This window comes from Mastigoproctus giganteus, chromosome 2, assembly GCF_048544385.1.
Source record: "Mastigoproctus giganteus isolate SK-2022 chromosome 2, ASM4854438v1, whole genome shotgun sequence".
Classification (NCBI taxonomy): Eukaryota; Metazoa; Arthropoda; class Arachnida; order Uropygi; family Thelyphonidae; genus Mastigoproctus; species Mastigoproctus giganteus.
The window spans coordinates 267478711-267498130 of NC_143576.1; the positions used below are offsets into that span (position 1 = coordinate 267478711).

A 19420-nucleotide genomic window follows, 5' to 3' on the forward strand; every position below is an offset into this window, starting at 1 on the left:
ACCTGGGGGTGGTTGTGCAGGCAGATATGAAGTTTTCTGAGCAGTGCAGACGGGCTGCACGAGTAGCTCATGGTGTATTGTCGATGATATATAGGAATTTTTCTAGCAGGGATAAGGAGGTGATTATTCCCTTGTATAAGGCAATGGTCAGGCCACACCTAGAGTACTGTATACAGGTCTGGAGGCCTCATTTCAAAAAGGATGTAGAGATGCTGGAACAAGTACAGATAAGGGCAACAAGATTAGTGAATGGAACAAAGGGGTGCTCTTATGAAGAAAGGCTTAAGTTTTGCAAATTACAGTGTCTGGAGACTAGGCAACAGTGAGGTGATCTGATAGAGGTGTATAAAGCCTTGAATGGTTTGAGCATGCTCAATGCTGATGGGATTCTTCCTCTTGCTCAGAATAATCACCTGAGAGGGCATAAATTCAAATTGAGGAAAGATGGATGTAGGATAGACGTGAGGAAATTTGCCTTTAGCCAGCGGGTGGTTGGTTGGTGGAACAGACTGCCATCCCTTTTCGTGGAAGTTGATAGCCTAAATAAGTTTAAGGCTCAGCTGGACAGGTATTTCGAATGAACAGAGGGGTGAAGTGGAAGTGGTTATTTTTTATTTATTTATTTTTTTTTTTTTTTTTGGCTGATGCTGCATAAGCTTGCTTTCTTGCATGAAATGCCTCTACTAATGCTAATTGTAGCTTCATGGAGAAAGGCGCAAGATGCATGTGGAAGAAAACTTGATGTTTCATTATTTTTTAGATTTGGCCATGTAGATAGTTATGCTCCTTATGTACTACAATAACATGACACCAGTAGGAAGCAAAATGTTTGGTAAAATCTGCCAGCAAACTTTATGCTAAAGTTTTTCGATTGATGTGCCCAGAACATTAGTCAATTTAATGTGCCAGGACCAGTTATTAATCAGACAAGGACATTAACCGAATAATAATTTTCAACTGATATACACATTATTTCTTTTTTTTTTTTTTTAACTCTTGCAAAAGAAAACATGTATATGAATTTTTGGATGCTTGTCATGTTTAAGCCTCATGAATGCTTTATATATGGAAAATGCTATTTCATAGTTTAGGTTTTGGAAACAACTAACAGCAGACACACTTGATTCATTAAGTCAAAACTTCCTAACAGCTTCTCTTTTACTGATTGTACCTGCATGCCACAGGATAGCTCTTTTTTGAAATGCACCATGCATTTCAAAAAATGCAAACAAATAAAAATGAGCAATCAAAATATTTAAAGAATTAAATATACTGGTACATAACTGATTTTTATAAAAAAAAACCAAACAAACTTATTAAATATCTCTCATAGACTACCTGATTTCTTTTTGGGTTCATAATAATCCCCTTCAGATATCTGTTTGACTAGGCGTTTGAAGTTACTCCCATCAAAAGGCATTGCTCCATAAACCAATGTATACAGCAATACTCCCATACTCCAGCAGTCTACCTATATCACCAACAGTTAATTGAAGTGAGATGCTTTATTAATAATTAGCAAAAATATGTAACTCTGAATAAAATACAATTTTTTAAATATACATTCATTTGAAATCAGCATATTAAGATGCTTTTGCATCCTACCAAAAAAAATCATTTTTAGATATAGAAATTATTATTTATAGAAGATATGCCTTCCCTTATTTATTTATTTTAGAACATTATAAATTTAAATTCTGACTCAAAATACTTTATTAATAAAATAATATACATAAATAAAAAGAAGTTTAATGAAATGATGCTAGATTTTCACAAGTAATAATTTTTCATGACGTCACTATAGTTGGTTGGCTGGTATATGTGTTTATCAGTACAAGGATTTCTAAGGTCAAGATGTGCCTATTTTCAAGTTTGTTTGTGCTACAGGAGAGAATTTTTAGGATTATGTTAAGCTCATAAACAACAGTTTTGTCAATCAATTTGGTACTGGAGACTGTGCAAAGCTCATGGGACAAAATATTTTCCAGCAAAATCTGTGCTTGTTAACAGGAGAGACTGATTTTACATAGATGGGATATACTTAAACAGAGAGGGAGGTGCAAAAAAATTTGCTGATGCAACGAGACAGAGTTAGGTGGGTTGGAAAATTGCTATCTTGGAGGGTGGGATATAGAGATGAGCAGATTAACAGTGGCCAGAGATAAAATTGATTCTTGCACTGCTTCTACTAGGATATGCCGCAGCCTAGAAAGCAAGATGTCGGGAGATTATAAAGACTGCTGGGTGTCATCATGGGACAAGAAATACATAGGCTGTGGTAGGGTTATTAAGAACAAAAACAGGTGCAGGTATACGTGTGTACACAATCTGGAGGACCAGCAGTATCATTGGGCGGTCCCACACTATATGGTGATGCCCATGTCAAGAGGAATTTGGTTCACTAAACATAAGGCCCCACAGCATAATAGAAGATTATATCTTGTGAAGTTTGCTTATGGGAAGCAAGTTGTCGAGTGCTGGAATAAGTTGTCACACAAAATGGCAGAGGCAGCGAGTCAAAGCGAAATTTGATGATCACCTTGTGGGAATGCATTTTACTACATATACAATGTCTAGTAACCTACCAAGTGATGCACTCCCAATTCGGGCGCCAGAACAGATTAAACAAGTGCAAACTGCTAGGAGTCTCCTAACAGAACTAACAGTTCTGTTAGGAGACTCCATTGTCAGGGAAACAGGAAATATTTTTTGTAATAAGGATAGGTGGACTAGAACCAGGGTATGTCTGCCTGGAGCAACAATCAATGATGTCACCAACAGATTGGCAGATTTTAAGAGGAGTAAAGAGAATACTATTATTCATGTGGGGACTAATGATATTAAGTGCACACAATCTGATGATTTGTTATACAAATAAAGGACCATGATATCTGTGCGTCTGCAATTCTGCACAGGCATGATAAGAGGGATTATATGCTGAAAGCCTTGTGGATTAACACAAGACTTGAAGGACACTGCAAGGCTTTTGGGGAGGAAATTTTTTTATCAGCTTGGCCCGAACTCGTAGGTAGAAGGAATCTGTTTTGTAGAGATGGGATACATTTAAACAAAGATTGTGCAAGAGTTTTTACCAGTACAGTCAGTCCTTGTATAACACGTGTTTACACTACAAGAATTTGATCATACATGATTTATAAATAGGGGAACGATATCGTATATACCACGAACTGAATTCTCTTATGCACGATTCGCCTTTGTGTTTACAAGAAATGGCAGTCGAACGTGGAATCACCCCCAACTGAATGCAACATGATAGGAATGAAGAGAAGATTCTGAAAATGTATTTTTGTTTTTTATATCAGTGAAGGGGAAACACATTTCACCATAATAAGGTAAAAATCCACACAATTCCAGCTATCGGTATTATCGATGCCATTAGATCGAGTTTACTACCAGTTTATAACAGATTCCACTAGCAGAAAGGCAACTGGAAATTGTTTTCATTGTTTTATGGTAGTAACCCCCAGAAATGTGCTTTAGTAAAATGTGAGGTGTTAATAGTGTATCTCTGCCTTTACAGTATTGTTTATTTAGATGCTACACGCGCGCAGCTTTGTTTATGTGTATCAAGCATGCCTCCTCGTTTTGCAATTGTGCTTTATTCCCTAAAAATCAGTAAAATACTTAAAAGGTGTGAAAAGGAAAAGCGTCCTGGTGAAGACACTACAGATTCAGAGAAAAAAAGAAAAGCAATATCGATAAACAGAGGCGGACTGAGTCAAAAATTCTTACCCGGGGAAATTTGTAGTGGCCTCATGCTATGGTTTATGGCCAAAATCACACTGGCCTCCGGCCCACTGGGGTTTTCCTGTTAAGGCCGGAGGCCAGTGTGATTTTGGCCGCCTCTGTCGATAGAGAAAAAATATGAAATTGTGAAAGCTTTGAGCAAAATGAAAGACCATGTGGTATTGCACGTGCTACAGGCCTAAATGAGGCAATGCCGAGAATTAGAAAGAATGCAGAGAAAATAAAAACAACTTTCATAGCAGGAACAACTCAAAGTGTAATTAAAATCAAATAGATCAAGACACCAAGAATTGGAAGAGATGGAACGCTATCATCTGTTTGGATAGAAAATCGAACAAAAAAACAAGTTTGTTTACAATAGAAGCAAAAACATTAGCAATATTTTAATACGTAATGGTCATAATAAAATACTTACATATTTTATTATGATTATTTATTGTGTTTGGTAATGTTTTGGTTACAAATGTGTGTTCAATCTTGGGTGGTCGGCACCTAACCCTATTTTTCCCATAGGACCTATTGTTTATATTGCACGATTTTGCATTGCACGAGAGTTTCTAGGAACACAACTATCGTGCTATACGAGGACTGACTGTATTATTGAGGTTACCTTAAGGGTTCAGGGAAACTGCTGGTTTGGATGGACAAGAGCAATATATATATAGGCATTTATCTAATGATATTGATCAAAGAAATCCTTGCATATACCTCAAGAGTTCTTGTTTGTTATCACAACAGATCACATTAGCAAGATGTTATTAGCAAGAAGGGCAGAAATGCTTCAAATGAGCAGGTAGCTAACATCAGTTAAGCAATCTTAAATAACTTCAAGGGGTAGTTAACTATACAAGAATACTGTCTTAATTGTTTATACAGTAATGTCAGAAGTGTCGTCAATAAAATATAAAATAAAAACGAGTGAATTCTAACTGCTGGTTAAGAGAAGTAACGCTGACATAATAGGGCTTATGGAAACATGGTGCCACCTGGAGATAGGAGATGATACATTTCAGTATGGTATGGGCAGATAGAAAGGGTGATGGGGTCATACTTCTTATCAAAAGCCACCTGAGTGCAATGAAAGCCTACCCGGATTCAGATGTTTTGCATGCTATCATAGAATCTGTATGGTGTGAGATAGTTCGAAGCAAAGGTATAATGAGAATGGGAGTAATCTACAGGACAGGTCATTGTGAAACTTATGATGAAAGCCTCTACAGGCAAAAGGAATGGGCAAGTAGTGTGAATGCCTTATTATGGGTGATTTTAATTTGCCTTTAATTGATTGGAGCAATTGAGAAGGAAACTCTACATTAAAATCAACTAGATGAATGTTATTTGTATCAACATGTCAGGGAAAAGAATATTCTAGACCCAATCATCACCAATGAACCAGATGATATAATAGGTCTGATAGTACAGGAACCACTAGCAGGAAGTGAACACTGAGGTCTACATTAGCATTAGCATTAGTAGAGGCATTTGATGCAAGAAAGCAAGCTTATGCAGCATCAGCCAAAAAAAAAAAAAAAAACACACCACTCCCATTTCACCCCTCCGTTCGTTCGAAATACCTGTCCAGTTGAGCCTTAAATTTGTTTAGGCTATCAACTTCAACAACAAGTGACGGAAGTTGGTTCCACCAACCAACCACCCGCTGGCCAAAGGCAATTTTCTGCACATCTATCCGACGTCCGTCCTTCCTCAATTTGAATTTATGCCCTCTGAGGTGATTATTTTGAGCAAGATGAAGAATCCCATTGGCATTGAGCATGCTCAAACCATTCAAAGCCTTATACACCTCTATCAGATCACCTCGCCGGTGCCTAGTCTCCAGACTCTGTAATTTGCAAAACTTAAGCCTTTCTTCGTAAGAGCACCCCTTTGTTCCATTCACTAATCTTGTTGCCCTTCTCTGTACTCGTTCCAGCAGCTCTACATCCTTCTTGAAATGAGGCCTCCAGACCTGTATACAGTACTCTAGGTGTGGCCTGACCATTGCCTTATACAAGGGAATAATCACCTCCTTATCCCTGCTGGAAAGATTTCTGTATAACATTGACAATACTCCATGAGCTACTCTTGCAGCCCATCTGCACTGCTCAGAGAACTTCATATCTGCCTGCACAACCACCCCCAAGTCCCTTTCATTCTCTACCACTGTCAGTGTAGTACCACAGAGTTGATACGTTGCTCTGGGGTTGCTGTTTCCCATGTGTAGTACTTTACATTTGTCAATGTTAAACTTCATTTGCCACCTTTCAACCCATCTGCTCAACCTTTCCAGATCCTGTTGCAGCAGCATAGTGTCAGTAGTGTCCTTGACAACCCTGCCAACCTTTGTATCGTCTGCAAACTTGGACATTAAGCTTGATATACCATCATCAATATCATTTATAAATACAGAAAACAATAATGGACCCAACAATGAGCCCTGAGGGACTCCACTAATAACATTAGTCCACGATGAGCAGTGTCCATTGATTACCACTCTCTGTCTTCTCCCCCTCAACCAACCCTTTATCCATAGCAGCAATTTGCCTCCAATGTCACACTGCTCCAATTTGTGTAGCAGTCTTCCATGTGCAACAGTATCAAAAGCCTTTCTAAGATCGAAGTATATAATATCAAAGCTATTCCCTGCATCCAGTTCTTTTGTGACTGCATCATAGTATCCAATCAAATTGGTCAGGTAAGACTTCCCCTTAACAAAACCATGCTGTGTCCGAGCTATAACTGAAGTCTCGTCTAAATGATCCTGCAGTGCTTCTTTAACCAGAGCCTCCATTAATTTTCCTGGAACAGAAGTTAAGCTCACAGGTCTATAATTACTTGTGTCAGCCTTTGATCCTCCTTTGTGAATTGGGGTCACATTTGCACATTTCCAGTCTATGGGTACCTCCCCCGAGTCCAAGGAAGCTCTCATAATTATGGCTAAGGGTTTGCTTACTTCCTTTGCTGCCTCCTTTAATATAACTGGATAGATCCCATCCACCCCGGGTGCCTTTCTTGTGTTTATCTTCAACAATTTCTCCTCCACTTTACTCCCAGTTATTTCAAGATTCTGTAGCTTACTGCTAGAGTTGAATACACGTCTGGCATTCCCCTCACTGAATAACTCCTCATGTGTGAATGTCGATGCAAAATATTTATTTAGTGAATAATGAACAGTGAACAATGAAGAGAGAGAGAGAGAGAGAGAGAGAGAGAGAGAGAGAGAGAGAGAGAGAGAGAGAGAGAGAGAGAGAGAGAGAGAGAGAGGTAGCAGTAGTTAAAAGGCAAAGAAATGGGTTATAATTTCAGGAAATGAAATTATGATGGCTTAAGGTGATACATGGTCTTAACTGGGAAGATATCTCACAGAGAGTGAATACAACTGAATTATGGTATTCTTTTAAAAAAACATTAATCACAGAAGCCTTGAATGCATCAATACCATTAAAAAATACTCCATGAGGATGAGTCCAAGTTGGATGAATAATGAATTTGCCAGATTACTTGAGCAGAAAAAGACAGACCGGAAAAATTACAAAGCAATAAAAAGTACTAAAGCCTATATCAGCTCCAAATTGATCTGTAATAGTGCCACAGAAAAGGTTAGACTGGCAAGGGCAGATTATGAGAAATCACTTGCAAAGACAGCAAAGTGTGGGGATAAGTAATTCTTCAAATGTATAAATACAAAGAAGAGAAGGGCAAATCAGATCCAACCCTTATGGACTGGATGGGGGGGGGGTAGTATTGCATAACCCCAGCTGACGTTAGGATTAAATTTGAAAGTGTCTGCAATTATGCCCACACATGATAGTAGGGAGTATATGATAAGATCCTTGTCAATCACTTCGGCTCTGGAGAGATTGCAAAAGGCTCACAGAATAGAATTTTCTTGGTGTGGTCCATGCTTGTTAATAGGAGAGATTGTTTCTAAATGGATAGGATAAGCTTAAATACAAAGTGTGCAAGAATATTTTCTGATGCTATCGAGGCAGTGTTAGGTGAGTTGGAAAACTGCTAGGTTGGGGTGGGGAGATTCACAGACTAAGAGATAAATGGTAGCCACAGGCAGAGGTGAAAGTGATTTTTGCACTACTTCTATTGGATTGAGCAACAGCCTTGAAGGAGAGGTGCTGGGGAATTCAAGGCCTGCTGGGAGTCATCGTGGAACAAATAAATACATGGATTGTGTTAGGGTAACTAAGAGTAAAGAATAGCTGCATGTATACTTGCATGTACACCACTGCTATAGTAAATACATTTGATGATTTGAATATTTCACGAGGCTACTAGAGACGGTCGTGTTCAAAGCCGCTAAGTGGATTTTTCTTATTTATTGATTTGAAATTATTGTTTTTCTAAAACTTTTGATTTAAATTTAGTAGTATAACATTATTTTGTGATTTTCTGATTAATTTGGTGTATTTATTCTTTACTCGGCCTTGTAATTGCATAAAAGTATCGGTAAAGGTTTCCATGTGTTTCAACTCCGGTACCGTTCGTAATTTTCCCGCCTTTGTGATACGATAGTTATATACCGTACTAGACGATAGTTATATACCGTACTAGATAGCGTTAGTTGAACTTCGTTAGCAGTTAAATTGTACGTTTAAATAAATACATATAACGACTTAGATTACAAACGGAATATCATTAATTATATTTAACATAATTAATAACATAACATAATTAAATATAATTAATTAATTAATTAATAGAATCATGACTCAGACCAGAGCGGCAAAGCAAAAGGCTCAAGCTAATGCAAGTGCTGTGGCTCAGAGCAGAACTGAGGGGGGGCAGTTGTCCTCTGACTCACAGCCTTATAAAATGCACTGTTTGCTTGATGTTTGCAGAGCAATCGGGTAAGGGACATGATACTGCCAAGTGGGATGTCTTTGTGTGTGCGCGATACAAGGAGTGTATCGATATCAAGCAACAACTCAGCGTTCTTGTGGGCCTATACGAGAGCTTGAAGGACAGGGTGGATGCCCTCGAAGAAACTAAATTGAGGGGCCCATCAAGCTCTCAGCTGCCCACATCAACGCCAGAGCTTGCACTTGGGCATCGCGTGATACAGAGACAACCCCCAAGGCAGAATGCGCTGGTCCCGAAGGAACTAGTAGTTGTTGGTGACCCTATTGTCAGGGAAACGGGGAACATGCTTTGTAAAAAAGATAGGTGGAACAGGACCAGAGTATGTCTGCCAGGGGCAAAGGTTGATGACGTTGTAGAGCGAATATCATCTTTTAAGGGCACAAAAGGTGATATAGTTGTACACGTTGGCACTAATAATATTAAGAGTAGGAGACCAGCAGAATTACTTAACAAGTACAGGTCACTGTTGAACAAAAGCCGAGAATTAGGGTTGAATTTGAAAGTGTCTGCAATTCTGCCCAGACACGATAGGAGGGAGTATATGATGTGAGCCTTGTCGATCAATTCGGCCCCGGAAAGATTGTGCAAGGCTCAAGGGGTAGAATTTTTTTCAGCCTGGACTGTACTTGTTAACAGGAGAGATTGCTTCTACAGGGATGGGATACACTTAAATAGACAGGGTGCAAGAATATTTGCTGATGCTATCGAGGCAGTGTTAGGTGGGTCGGAAAACTGCTAGCTTGGGGGGAGACAAAGACCAATAGATTGACAGTAGCCACTAGTAGAGGTGAAAGAGATTCTTGCACTGCTTCTATTAGAATGAGTAGAAGCCTGGAAAACAAGATGCATGGTATTTCAGAGACTGCTGGGAGCCATTGCGGTACAAGTAAACACATGGGTTGTGTTAGGGTAGCTAAGAATAGAAACAGGTGCAGGTATACTTGCGTGTACACCAATGCTAGGAGTTTAGTAAATAAATGAATTTGAGGTATTGCTCAAAACATCAAAGGCAGATATTGTTGGGATATCAGAGACGTGGTGTCACACAGATATAAGGGATGCAGAACTGCAATTTGGGAATTACAACGTCTACAGAAAGGATAGACAGGATAGGAAGGGGGGAGGGGTTGTGCTATTAGTTAAGAAACACATAAAAACCAAGGAAGTGAAGCCAGTCGACATCGCCGGACAATGCAGTGTTGAGTCAGTTTGGTGTGACATAAGCATTGGGAGATCAAAATTGAGAGTAGGAGTGTGCTATAGGCCTAATGACTCTGATGAGTATAATAAGGAACTGTACAGGGAAATAGAGTGGGCCAGTAAATCAGAGAGTCTTATAATGGGAGATTTTAATTTCACAGATATTGACTGGAATTTGGAGGCTGGTCACTCACACACTAGCAGGGCATTTGTGGATTTATTGGATGATTGTTTTCTACATCAGCATGTTCGGGAGGCAACTAGAGGGAGTAATACTCTTGATTTGATTATCAGCAGTTATTCTTCATGCATTAAGAATCTGCAGATACACGAACCACTAGGTGGCAGTGATCACAGTGTGCTGAAGTGGGATTTACTCAAAGAGGTAACTACCATTAGGGGTAAAGGGAAGGGTTATTGCTTCCGTAAAGGCGACTATGATGGACTGAAACAGTATTTAAATTCTATACAGTGGGACCAACTGATGATGTTACCAACAGAAAATTCAAAATGGGAAGCATTCAAAGAACTTATCTTGGAAGCTACTATGCTTTACATACCAACTAAGAAATATTGTTCAAGGTTTAGGCCAAAATGGATGTCAGATGAACTAATGAGGCATATGGCAGAGAAGAAAAATGCATGGGATACTTACAAATTAACACATGACACAGAAGCCTATGATAGATACAAGTTGATATGCAACCAAGTTACAAAGGAGGTTAGACAGGCAAAGGCAGATTACGAGAAATCTTTGGCAAGGGATGCAAAGAAAAACAGCAAAGAGTTCTTTACTTATGTTAACTCTAGAAGGAAGGGGATGAATCAGATAGGTCCACTTGATATTGATGGGTCAACTGTTGATGATCCTGCTCAGGTAGCTAACAAACTAAATGAATATTTTGCATCGACATTCACACGAGGGGTTATTCAGCAAGGGGAATGCCAGAGGTGTATTCAACTCTAGCAGTAAGCTACAGAACCTTGAAATAACTGGGAGTAAAGTGGAGGAGAAACTGTTGAAGATAAACACAAGAAAGGCACCCGGGGTGGATGGGATCTATCCAGTTATATTAAAGGAGGCAGCAAAGGAAGTAAGCAAACCCTTAGCCATAATTATGAGAGCTTCCTTGGACTCAGGGGAGGTACCCATAGACTGGAAATGTGCAAATGTGACCCCAATTCACAGAGGAGGATCAAAGGCTGACACAAGTAATTATAGACCTGTGAGCTTAACTTCTGTTCCAGGAAAATTAATGGAGGCACTGGTTAAAGAAGCACTGCAGGATCATTTAGACAAGACTTCATTTATAGCTCGGACACAGCATGGTTTTGTTAAGTGGAAGTCTTGCCTGACCAACTTGATTGGATATTATGATGCAGTCACAAAAGAACTGGATGCAGGGAATAACTTTGATATTATATACTTGGATCTTAGAAAGGCTTTTGATACTGTTGCACATGGAAGACTGCTGCACAAATTGGAGCAGTGTGACATTGGAGGCAAATTGCTGTTATGGATAAAGGGGTGGTTGAGGGGGAGAAGACAGAGAGTGGTAATCAATGGACACTGCTCATCGTGGACTAATGTTATTAGTGGAGTCCCTCAGGGCTCAGTGTTGTGTCCATTATTGTTTTCTGTATTTATAAATGATATTGATGATGGTATATCAAGCTTAATATTCAAGTTTGCAGATGATACAAAGGTTGGCAGGGTTGTCATGGACACTACTGACACTATGCTGCTGCAACAGGATCTGGAAAGGTTGAGCAGACGGGCTGAGAGGTGGCAAATGAAGTTCAACTTTCCAAGAGTAGCTCATGGAGTATTGTCAATGATATACAGGAATTTTTCCAGCAGGGATAAGGAGGTGATTATTCCCTTGTATAAGGCAATGGTCAGGCCACACCTAGAGTACTGTATACAGGTCTGGAGGCCTCATTTCAAGAAGGATGTAGAGCTGCTGGAACGAGTACAGAGAAGGGCAACAAGATTAGTGAATGGAACAAAGGGATGCTCTTACGAAGAAAGGCTTAAGTTTTGCAAATTACAGTGTCTGGAGACTAGGCACCGGCGAGGTGATCTGATAGAGGTGTATAAAGCCTTGAATGGTTTTAGCATGCTCAATCCTGATGGCATTCTTCCTCTAGCTCAGAAAAATCACCTGAGAGGGCATAAATTCAAATTGAGGAAAGACAGATTTAGGATAGACGTGCGGAAATTTGCCTTTAGCCAGCGGGTGGTTGGTTGGTGGAACAGACTTGCATCCCTTGTGGTGGAGCTTGATAGCCTAAATAAGTTTAAGGCTCAGCTGGACAGGTATTTTGAACGAACAGAGGGGTGAAGTGGAAGTGGGTTTTTTTTTTTTTTTTTTTTTTGGCTGATGCTGCATAAGCTTGCTTTCTTGCATTAAATGCCTCTACTAATGCTAATGCTATACGTGGTCTCAATTCTAATCTCAACGATGTCCATTTCCACTTGCAGTCTGCCAAACCCCATGTGCTTTTTCTGACAGAATCTCAGTTATCGGTTGATTCAACTACTGCTCAACTCAGATGCTCAAATTATTTGCTGTATGATTCATTTCGCCTTAAAGGTGGTACTTGTGCATATGTCCGTTCTGATATTCCCTGTCAGAGACTTGGCAATTTGGAATCTCCTCTCATTGATCTTCTCTGACTTAAAATCTCTCTACCTCATTGTGTTAAATTCGTCTGTTGTCACTACCATTCTCCCAACTCCACTAATCACTTGGAACTCTTTGACTTCCTCTCTTTGCAACTTGACTTTCTCCAGTCCAACTTTCCTAACAGTGAGGTAATTTTCCTTGGTGATTTTAATGTTCACAACTCCAGCTGGCTTCCATTTTCTAGTCACACCGACCCAGCAGGTCGAGATGTTGAGGCTTTTGCAATTACTAATGACCTAGCACAGATTGTTCATTTACCTACAAGAATACAGGACAATCCTAATCATACAGCCAATACGCTTGATCTTTTTCTCACAAACAACCCTTCTAAGTACACGGTCGAAGTGAGAGGTCCTTTAGGCACTTCAGATCACAACTTAGTGATTGTCTCTTCTCCAATGGAACCTTTATCCCATGGCTATTCGCAACCTCGTGTTGTTTGGCATTACAAGAACACAAAATGGGATGACCTGCGAGACTTCTTTTCTTCTTTACCTTGGTCGGATTACTGTTTCAAAACTTCTGAGTCAACGTTTGCTCAGATCGTGTCAGTGAAATTATTCTTGCAGGAATGGATTCCTTTATCCCACACTCCACTTTAAAACCTCGTCCTTTATCTAAACCTTGGTTTTCCAATAAATGTTCTAAGGCTGTCCAAGAGAAGAATGTTGCATATCGTAATTGGCTTGTTTCTAATTCTTCAGTTTCATTTTCTGCCTACACCAAATCTTGCAGCAATTGTAAAGCAGTTAATAATCAGTCCAAACTAAGAGTTTGAACAGGCTAAGAGTAGAAAACTTGATTCTTGCCCTAATTGTAGCCGAGCATTCTGGTCTCTTGCCAAAGCTATTGGCCGCAACTTCTGCCCATCTCTGCTCAAACCTCTGTCCAAACGAGATGGTTCTGTTGTCACTTCAGCCAAGGATAAAGCTGATCTGCTAGCATCCCATTTTTCTTCGAGCTCATGTATTAATGATCTTGGTAAAACACCTCCCACCATTCCCAACACGCTCCATTCAATGCCTCCTGTGGTCTTCCGTCAAAAGGATATCAGAAGGATTTTGATGAATTTTGAAGCTAAGAAAGCTCCAGGTTCTGAGGGTATTTCTCCACTTGTTCTCAAAACCTGTGCTCCTGAACTTACTCCTATTCTTTGCCGCCTTTTCTCACTTTCTTATTCCAAAGGTGTTTTTCCTTCTGTTTGGAAATTTGCTCATATCCAGCCAGTTTCTAAAAAGGGTGACAAATCCCTCCCATCCAATTATCGTCCCATTGCAATTACTTCTACTCTTTCTAAAGTAATGGAGAAATCAATTAACCGCCAACTCTTAAACTACCTAGAAACCTTTCGTCAGATCAACGATCGCCAGTATGGATTCTGTCAGTGTCGATCCACTGGTGATATTCTGGCTGATGTTACCCATTTATGGACTAATTCAATGGAAAGGTTCGGTGAAACACAAGTAGTTGCTCTTAACATCTCAAAGGCTTTTGATCGTGTTTGGCATAAAGGTCTTCTAAACAAGCTTCCATCTTATGGTTTGCCAACTGTTTTTAGTAATTGGATATCCAGTTTTCTCTCTGATCGCTCGCTTAGGGTGATGGTAGATGGCTCTCTGTCTTCTTACTTCTCCACTAATGCCGGTGTCCCCAAGGTTCAGTTCTTTCTCCCACTCTTTTCCTCTTGTATATCAATGACCTTCTTCCATTGACTGGAAATCCTATCCATAGTTTTGCCGATGATAGCACATTGCATTCAACTTTCTATTTTGAGAAACCCTGTCCTGCTCAATCAGCTTCAACTTTTCGAAAATCTGCTACCAATTCCTTAAATGCCGATCTTCAGGTAATTCTCCAGTGGGGCAAAGACAACTTAGTTGATTTTAACCCTTCTAAAACTCAGTCTTGTCTTATATCTCGCAAAAAGGATTCTTCTGCTCCAATGCTTACGTTTAGTGACACTCCGATTTCTAGGCAAAATGATATATCTCTTTTGGGGATTACCCTGACTTCTAATCTCTCTTGGCACAAGCACATTACAAATATTGCTTCCTCTGCATCTAAAAAACTTGGTTTTCTCTTTCGCTCTCGGCGTTACTTTTCTTCCAAACAGCTGCTCACTCTGTATAAATCGCAAATCCGCCCTGCCATGGAATATTGTTCCGACATCTGGGGTGGTGCCCCCAAAACCTCTCTCAGGCTGCTTGATTCCATTCAGAAGAGGGCAGTTAGGTTAATTAATGATTCATCTCTAACAGAGTCTCTCCACTCACTTTCTCATAGACGCACTGTTTCTGCTGCATGCCTCTTCTACAGATACTTCCATGGGCACTGTTCTTCTGAATTGGCTTCTATAATTCCCGCTCTCTCTTTCAAAACAGTCCGAACGCGTGCCGCCACCAGCCAAAATCCATTTACTGTCCAACTTCAAACACACAGAACCAACTTTTCATCTTCCTCATTTATTCATTCAACTGCCGTTTTCTGGAACAACCTTCTTTCATACGTATTTCCTGAAAATTACAATCTACAGAAGTTCAAGTCCAATGTCAAAAAATATCTTCTTTCGTCTTCTCAACCTCCCACCCAAGCACGGTACTAAGTACTATAGGTTCTAATACCTCTCGTGTTTGGGGTTTACATAAAAAAAAAAAAAAAAAAAAAATAAGACTGAAGTGAGAAATTACCGACCGACCAGTCTAACTTCCTTGAGGTTGTTACAGACGTTCTCTCAGATATGCCAGACAAGCTGTATTTGCTGCCTGAGTGTCTAAAATGCTGATGGAACTGATATTCGGGTGACATTCAAGTCAAGTGAACCCAATTTCGGCGAAGTCCGGAAGGTCTGTGACAGCCAAATCTTCTGCTTGCACCTTCACGATGGTGAGACTGTTAGTAATCCTGTGTATAACTTTCATGCACAAGCACACTATGAGTGACTACCCAAGGTGTGAACCAACGTAAGCAGGAGTCAAGGTGTGGCACCCACACCACATGGAGGGATGCCGTCCCTCTGTGTTACCTAGCAATACTAGGTGGTAGATGACTCTCATCAACTGGTGCAATACCACCACTTTGCTTATTGGAGGCTTGAAGTGGTGGAACCCATGTTTAGTCTCCAGAGCTAAGTTCCGGTCCACCCTTCCCCATCTCTTCCATCATGCAGTATGACTGATGACTTTTGAGATTATGATGAACATCATGACGAGATCCAATCTTCCTTACATTTTGAGGGTACAGCTCTAAAATGGTGTTCACAGGCCGGCCGCTAGTTAGTACATCAGATTGAACCTATTGGTAACTCTTTCGGCGGCTTCCGGATCAGCTAGTATATAATCTTGTTACCTCTACTCTGCCAGATAGTGACTGGAAGGAGTCAGAGTAGTGTGTATGGGGGGGGCGGGGGGTATTGTCGAGGCCACGTTATGTCAAGGATCTGGCTATAATCTTACCATGTGTATGCCATATCCAAAAATTTCATCACTTCATACAGATGTCTCCTCCCCCCCACTGAGTTGAGTGTGCCATTTGTCTTTCTTTCTTCTTCTTTTTATTATTATAAAAATACTGACATTAAGTTATTCACTCTATTATTCTTTCGTCATTATTTTGATATAGCAAAAACATACCTCTGGTCCATAATAAGGAACACCTTTCACAATTTCAGGTGATGCATACAGTGGGCTCCCACAAAAGGTATTTAATAAATGACGCTCATCATAAACATTTGAGAGGCCAAAGTCAGCTATCTATAAAGAAAAATAAAAAACGTAAAAGTAATAAGTTTCATTTAGTTTCTATTTGAAATTTAGAAAAGATAACAGACAAAGAAACTGCTTAATATTATAGCTTTATGTTATAATTTATAATGTAAAATTACAAATACCAAATATCTGTGATGGCAGAGAAGAAAAGTGCATGGGATGCATATAAATTATCATTATAAATTATCATGGTTGTAACAAGTCACAAAGGAGGTTGTTGTTGTTATTACCTGGTTTTTAGGAGAATTAGCAACTAAGGCCATATTGCTCTGGGGATATGCAGTGGTCATTCCCTGACCTTTACGCATGCTCCGCATTTGGTGGTCATGGGCTCGAACCCCGGTCTAATCAAGAAGTGTGTGCTACGCACAGCTGCTCCTGCCCACCTGGCTACAGAGGCACCGCACAAAGGAGGTTAAAGCAAGATAAGACAGATTATGAGAACCCTCAAAGAGCACCAGTAAAGACTTCTATGACTCAAAGAGGTAACTACCGTTAGGGGTAAAGGGAAGGGTTATTGCTTTCGTGAAGGCAACTACGATGGACTGAGACAGTATTTAAATTCTATACAGTGGGACCAACTGATGATGTTACAAACAACAAATTCAAAATGGGAAGCATACAAAGAACTTATCTTGGAAGCTACTAGGCTTTACATACCAACTAAGAAATATTGTTCAAGGTTTAGGCCTAAATGGATGTCAGATGAACTAATGAGACATGTGGCAGAGAAGAAAAATGCATGGGATACATACAAATTAACATGTGACACAGAAGCCTATGATAGATACAAGTTGATCTGTAACCAAGTTACAAAGGAGTTTAGGCAGCCGAAGGCAGATTACGAGAAATATTTGACAAGGGATGCAAATAAAAACAGCAAACAGTTCTTTACTTATGTAAACTCTAGAAGGAAGGGGATGAATCAGATTGGTCCACTTGATATCGATGGTTCAACTGTTGATGATCCTGCTCAGGTAGCTAACAAACTAAATGAATATTTTGCATCAACATTCACACATGGCAGTTATTCAGCTAGAGGAATGTCAGAGGTGTATTCAACTCTGGCAGTAAGCTGGATAATCTTGTAATAATTGAGAGTAAGGTGGAGGAGAAATTCTTGAAGATAAACACAAGAAAGGCACCTGAGGTGGATGGGATCTATCCAGTTATATTAAAGGAGGCAGCAAAGTAAGTAAGCAAACCCTTAGTCATAATTATGAGAGCTTCCTTGAACTCAGGGGAAGTATCCATGTACTGGAGATGTGCAAATGTGACCCCAATTCACAAAGAAGGATCAAAGGCTGACACAAGTAATTATAGACCTGTGAGTTTAACCTCTGTTCCAGGAAAATTAATGGAGGCACTGGTTAAAGAAGCACTGCAGGATCATCTAGACAAGACTTCAGTTATAGCTCGGGCACAGCACGGTTTTGTTAAGGGGAAGTCTTGCCTGACCAATTTGATTGGATACTATGATGCAGTCACAAAAGAACTGGATGCAGGGAATAACTTTGATATTAGCATTAGCATTAGTAGAGGCATTTGATGCAAGAAAGCAAGCTTATGCAGCATCAGCCAAAAAAAATAAATAAAGTAAAATAAAAAAATAAAAAATAACCAGTTCCACTTCACCCCTCTGTTCATTCGAAATACCTGTCCAGCTGAGCCTTAAACTTATTTAGGCTATCAACTTCCACGACAAGGAATGGAAGTCTGTTCCACCTACCAACCACCCACTGGCTAAAGGCAAATTTCTGCACATCAAACCTACATCTGTCTTTCCTCAATTTGAATTTATGCCCTCTCAGGTGATTATTCTGAGCAAGAGGAAGAATCCCATCAGCATTGAGCATGCTCAAACCATTCAAGGCTTTGTACACCTCTATCAGATCTCCTCGCTGGTGCCTAGTCTCCAGACACTGTAATTCACAAAACTTAAGCCTTTCTTCGTAAGAGCACCCCTTTGTTCCATTCACTAATTTTGTTCCCCTTCTCTGTACTCGTTCCAGCAGCTCTACATCCTTCTTGAAATGAGGCCTCCAGGCCTGTATACAGTACTCTAGGTGTGACCTGACCATTGCCTTATACAAGGGAATAATCACCTCCTTATCCCTGCTAGAAAAATTCCTATATATCATTGACAATACACCATGAGCTACTCTTGCAGCCCGTCTGCACTGCTCAGAGAACTTCATATCTGCCTGCACAACCACCCCCAGGTCCCTTTCATTCTCTACCACTGTCAGTGTAGTACCACAGAGTTGATACGTTGCTCTGGGGTTGCTGTTTCCCATATGTAGTACTTTACATTTGTCAATGTTAAACTTCATTTGCCACCTCTCAGCCCATCTGCTCAACCTTACCAGATCCTGTTGCAGCAGCATAGTGTCAGTAGTGTCCTTGACAACCCTGCCAACCTTCGTATTGTCTGCAAACTTGAATATTAAGCTTGATATACCATCATCAATATCATTTATAAATACAGAAAACAATAAAGGACCCAATACTGAACCCTGAGGGACTCCACTAATAAGATTAGTCCACGATGAGCAGTGTCCATTGATTACCACTCTGTCTTCTCCCCCTCAACCACCCCTTTATCCATAGCAGCAATTTGCCTCCAATGCCACACTGCTCCAATTTGTGCAGCAGTCTTCCATGTGCAACAGTATCAGAAGCCTTTCTAAGATCCAAGTATATAATATACGGAAAACTGCTAGATTGGGGGGATACAAGGACTAATAGATTAACAGTAGCCACTGGCAGAGGAGAAAGTGATTCTTGCACTGCTTCTATTGGAATGAGCAGCAGCCTGGAAAATAAGATGCAGGATGTTGAGCTGCCAGGCCAGCTCAACATTGTTTTGTGAATGATATACAGGAATTTTGCTAGCTGGGATAAGCAAGTGATTATCCGTTGTACAAGGCCGTGATTATCCGTTGTACAAGTGATTATCCGTTGTTAGGATGAATCTTGAATACCACCACATACAGGTCTGGAGGCCTCAATTCAGGAAGGATGTAGATTTCCTGGAATGAGTGCAGAGAAGGACCAGATTGGTGAAGAGAACAAAAGAGTGCTCTTAACAAGAAAGGCCTGATTTCTGCAAATTCCAGCATCTGT

At 40.1% G+C, this 19420-nt stretch overlaps 1 protein-coding gene across 1 annotated transcript in view; it reads right to left on the reverse strand.

Moving 5' to 3' along the window:
• Nucleotides 1-19420, reverse strand: part of LOC150090458 (uncharacterized) — a 246823-nt gene that overhangs the window by 36862 nt on the left and 190541 nt on the right. Inside the window, exons 5-6 of the mRNA XM_090390323.1 lie at nucleotides 16160-16279; nucleotides 1339-1471 (exon numbers count right to left, since the gene is read on the reverse strand). Of these exons, the coding sequence (XP_090246449.1) occupies nucleotides 1339-1471; nucleotides 16160-16279 (253 nt within the window). The remainder of the gene's footprint in view (nucleotides 1-1338; nucleotides 1472-16159; nucleotides 16280-19420) is intronic.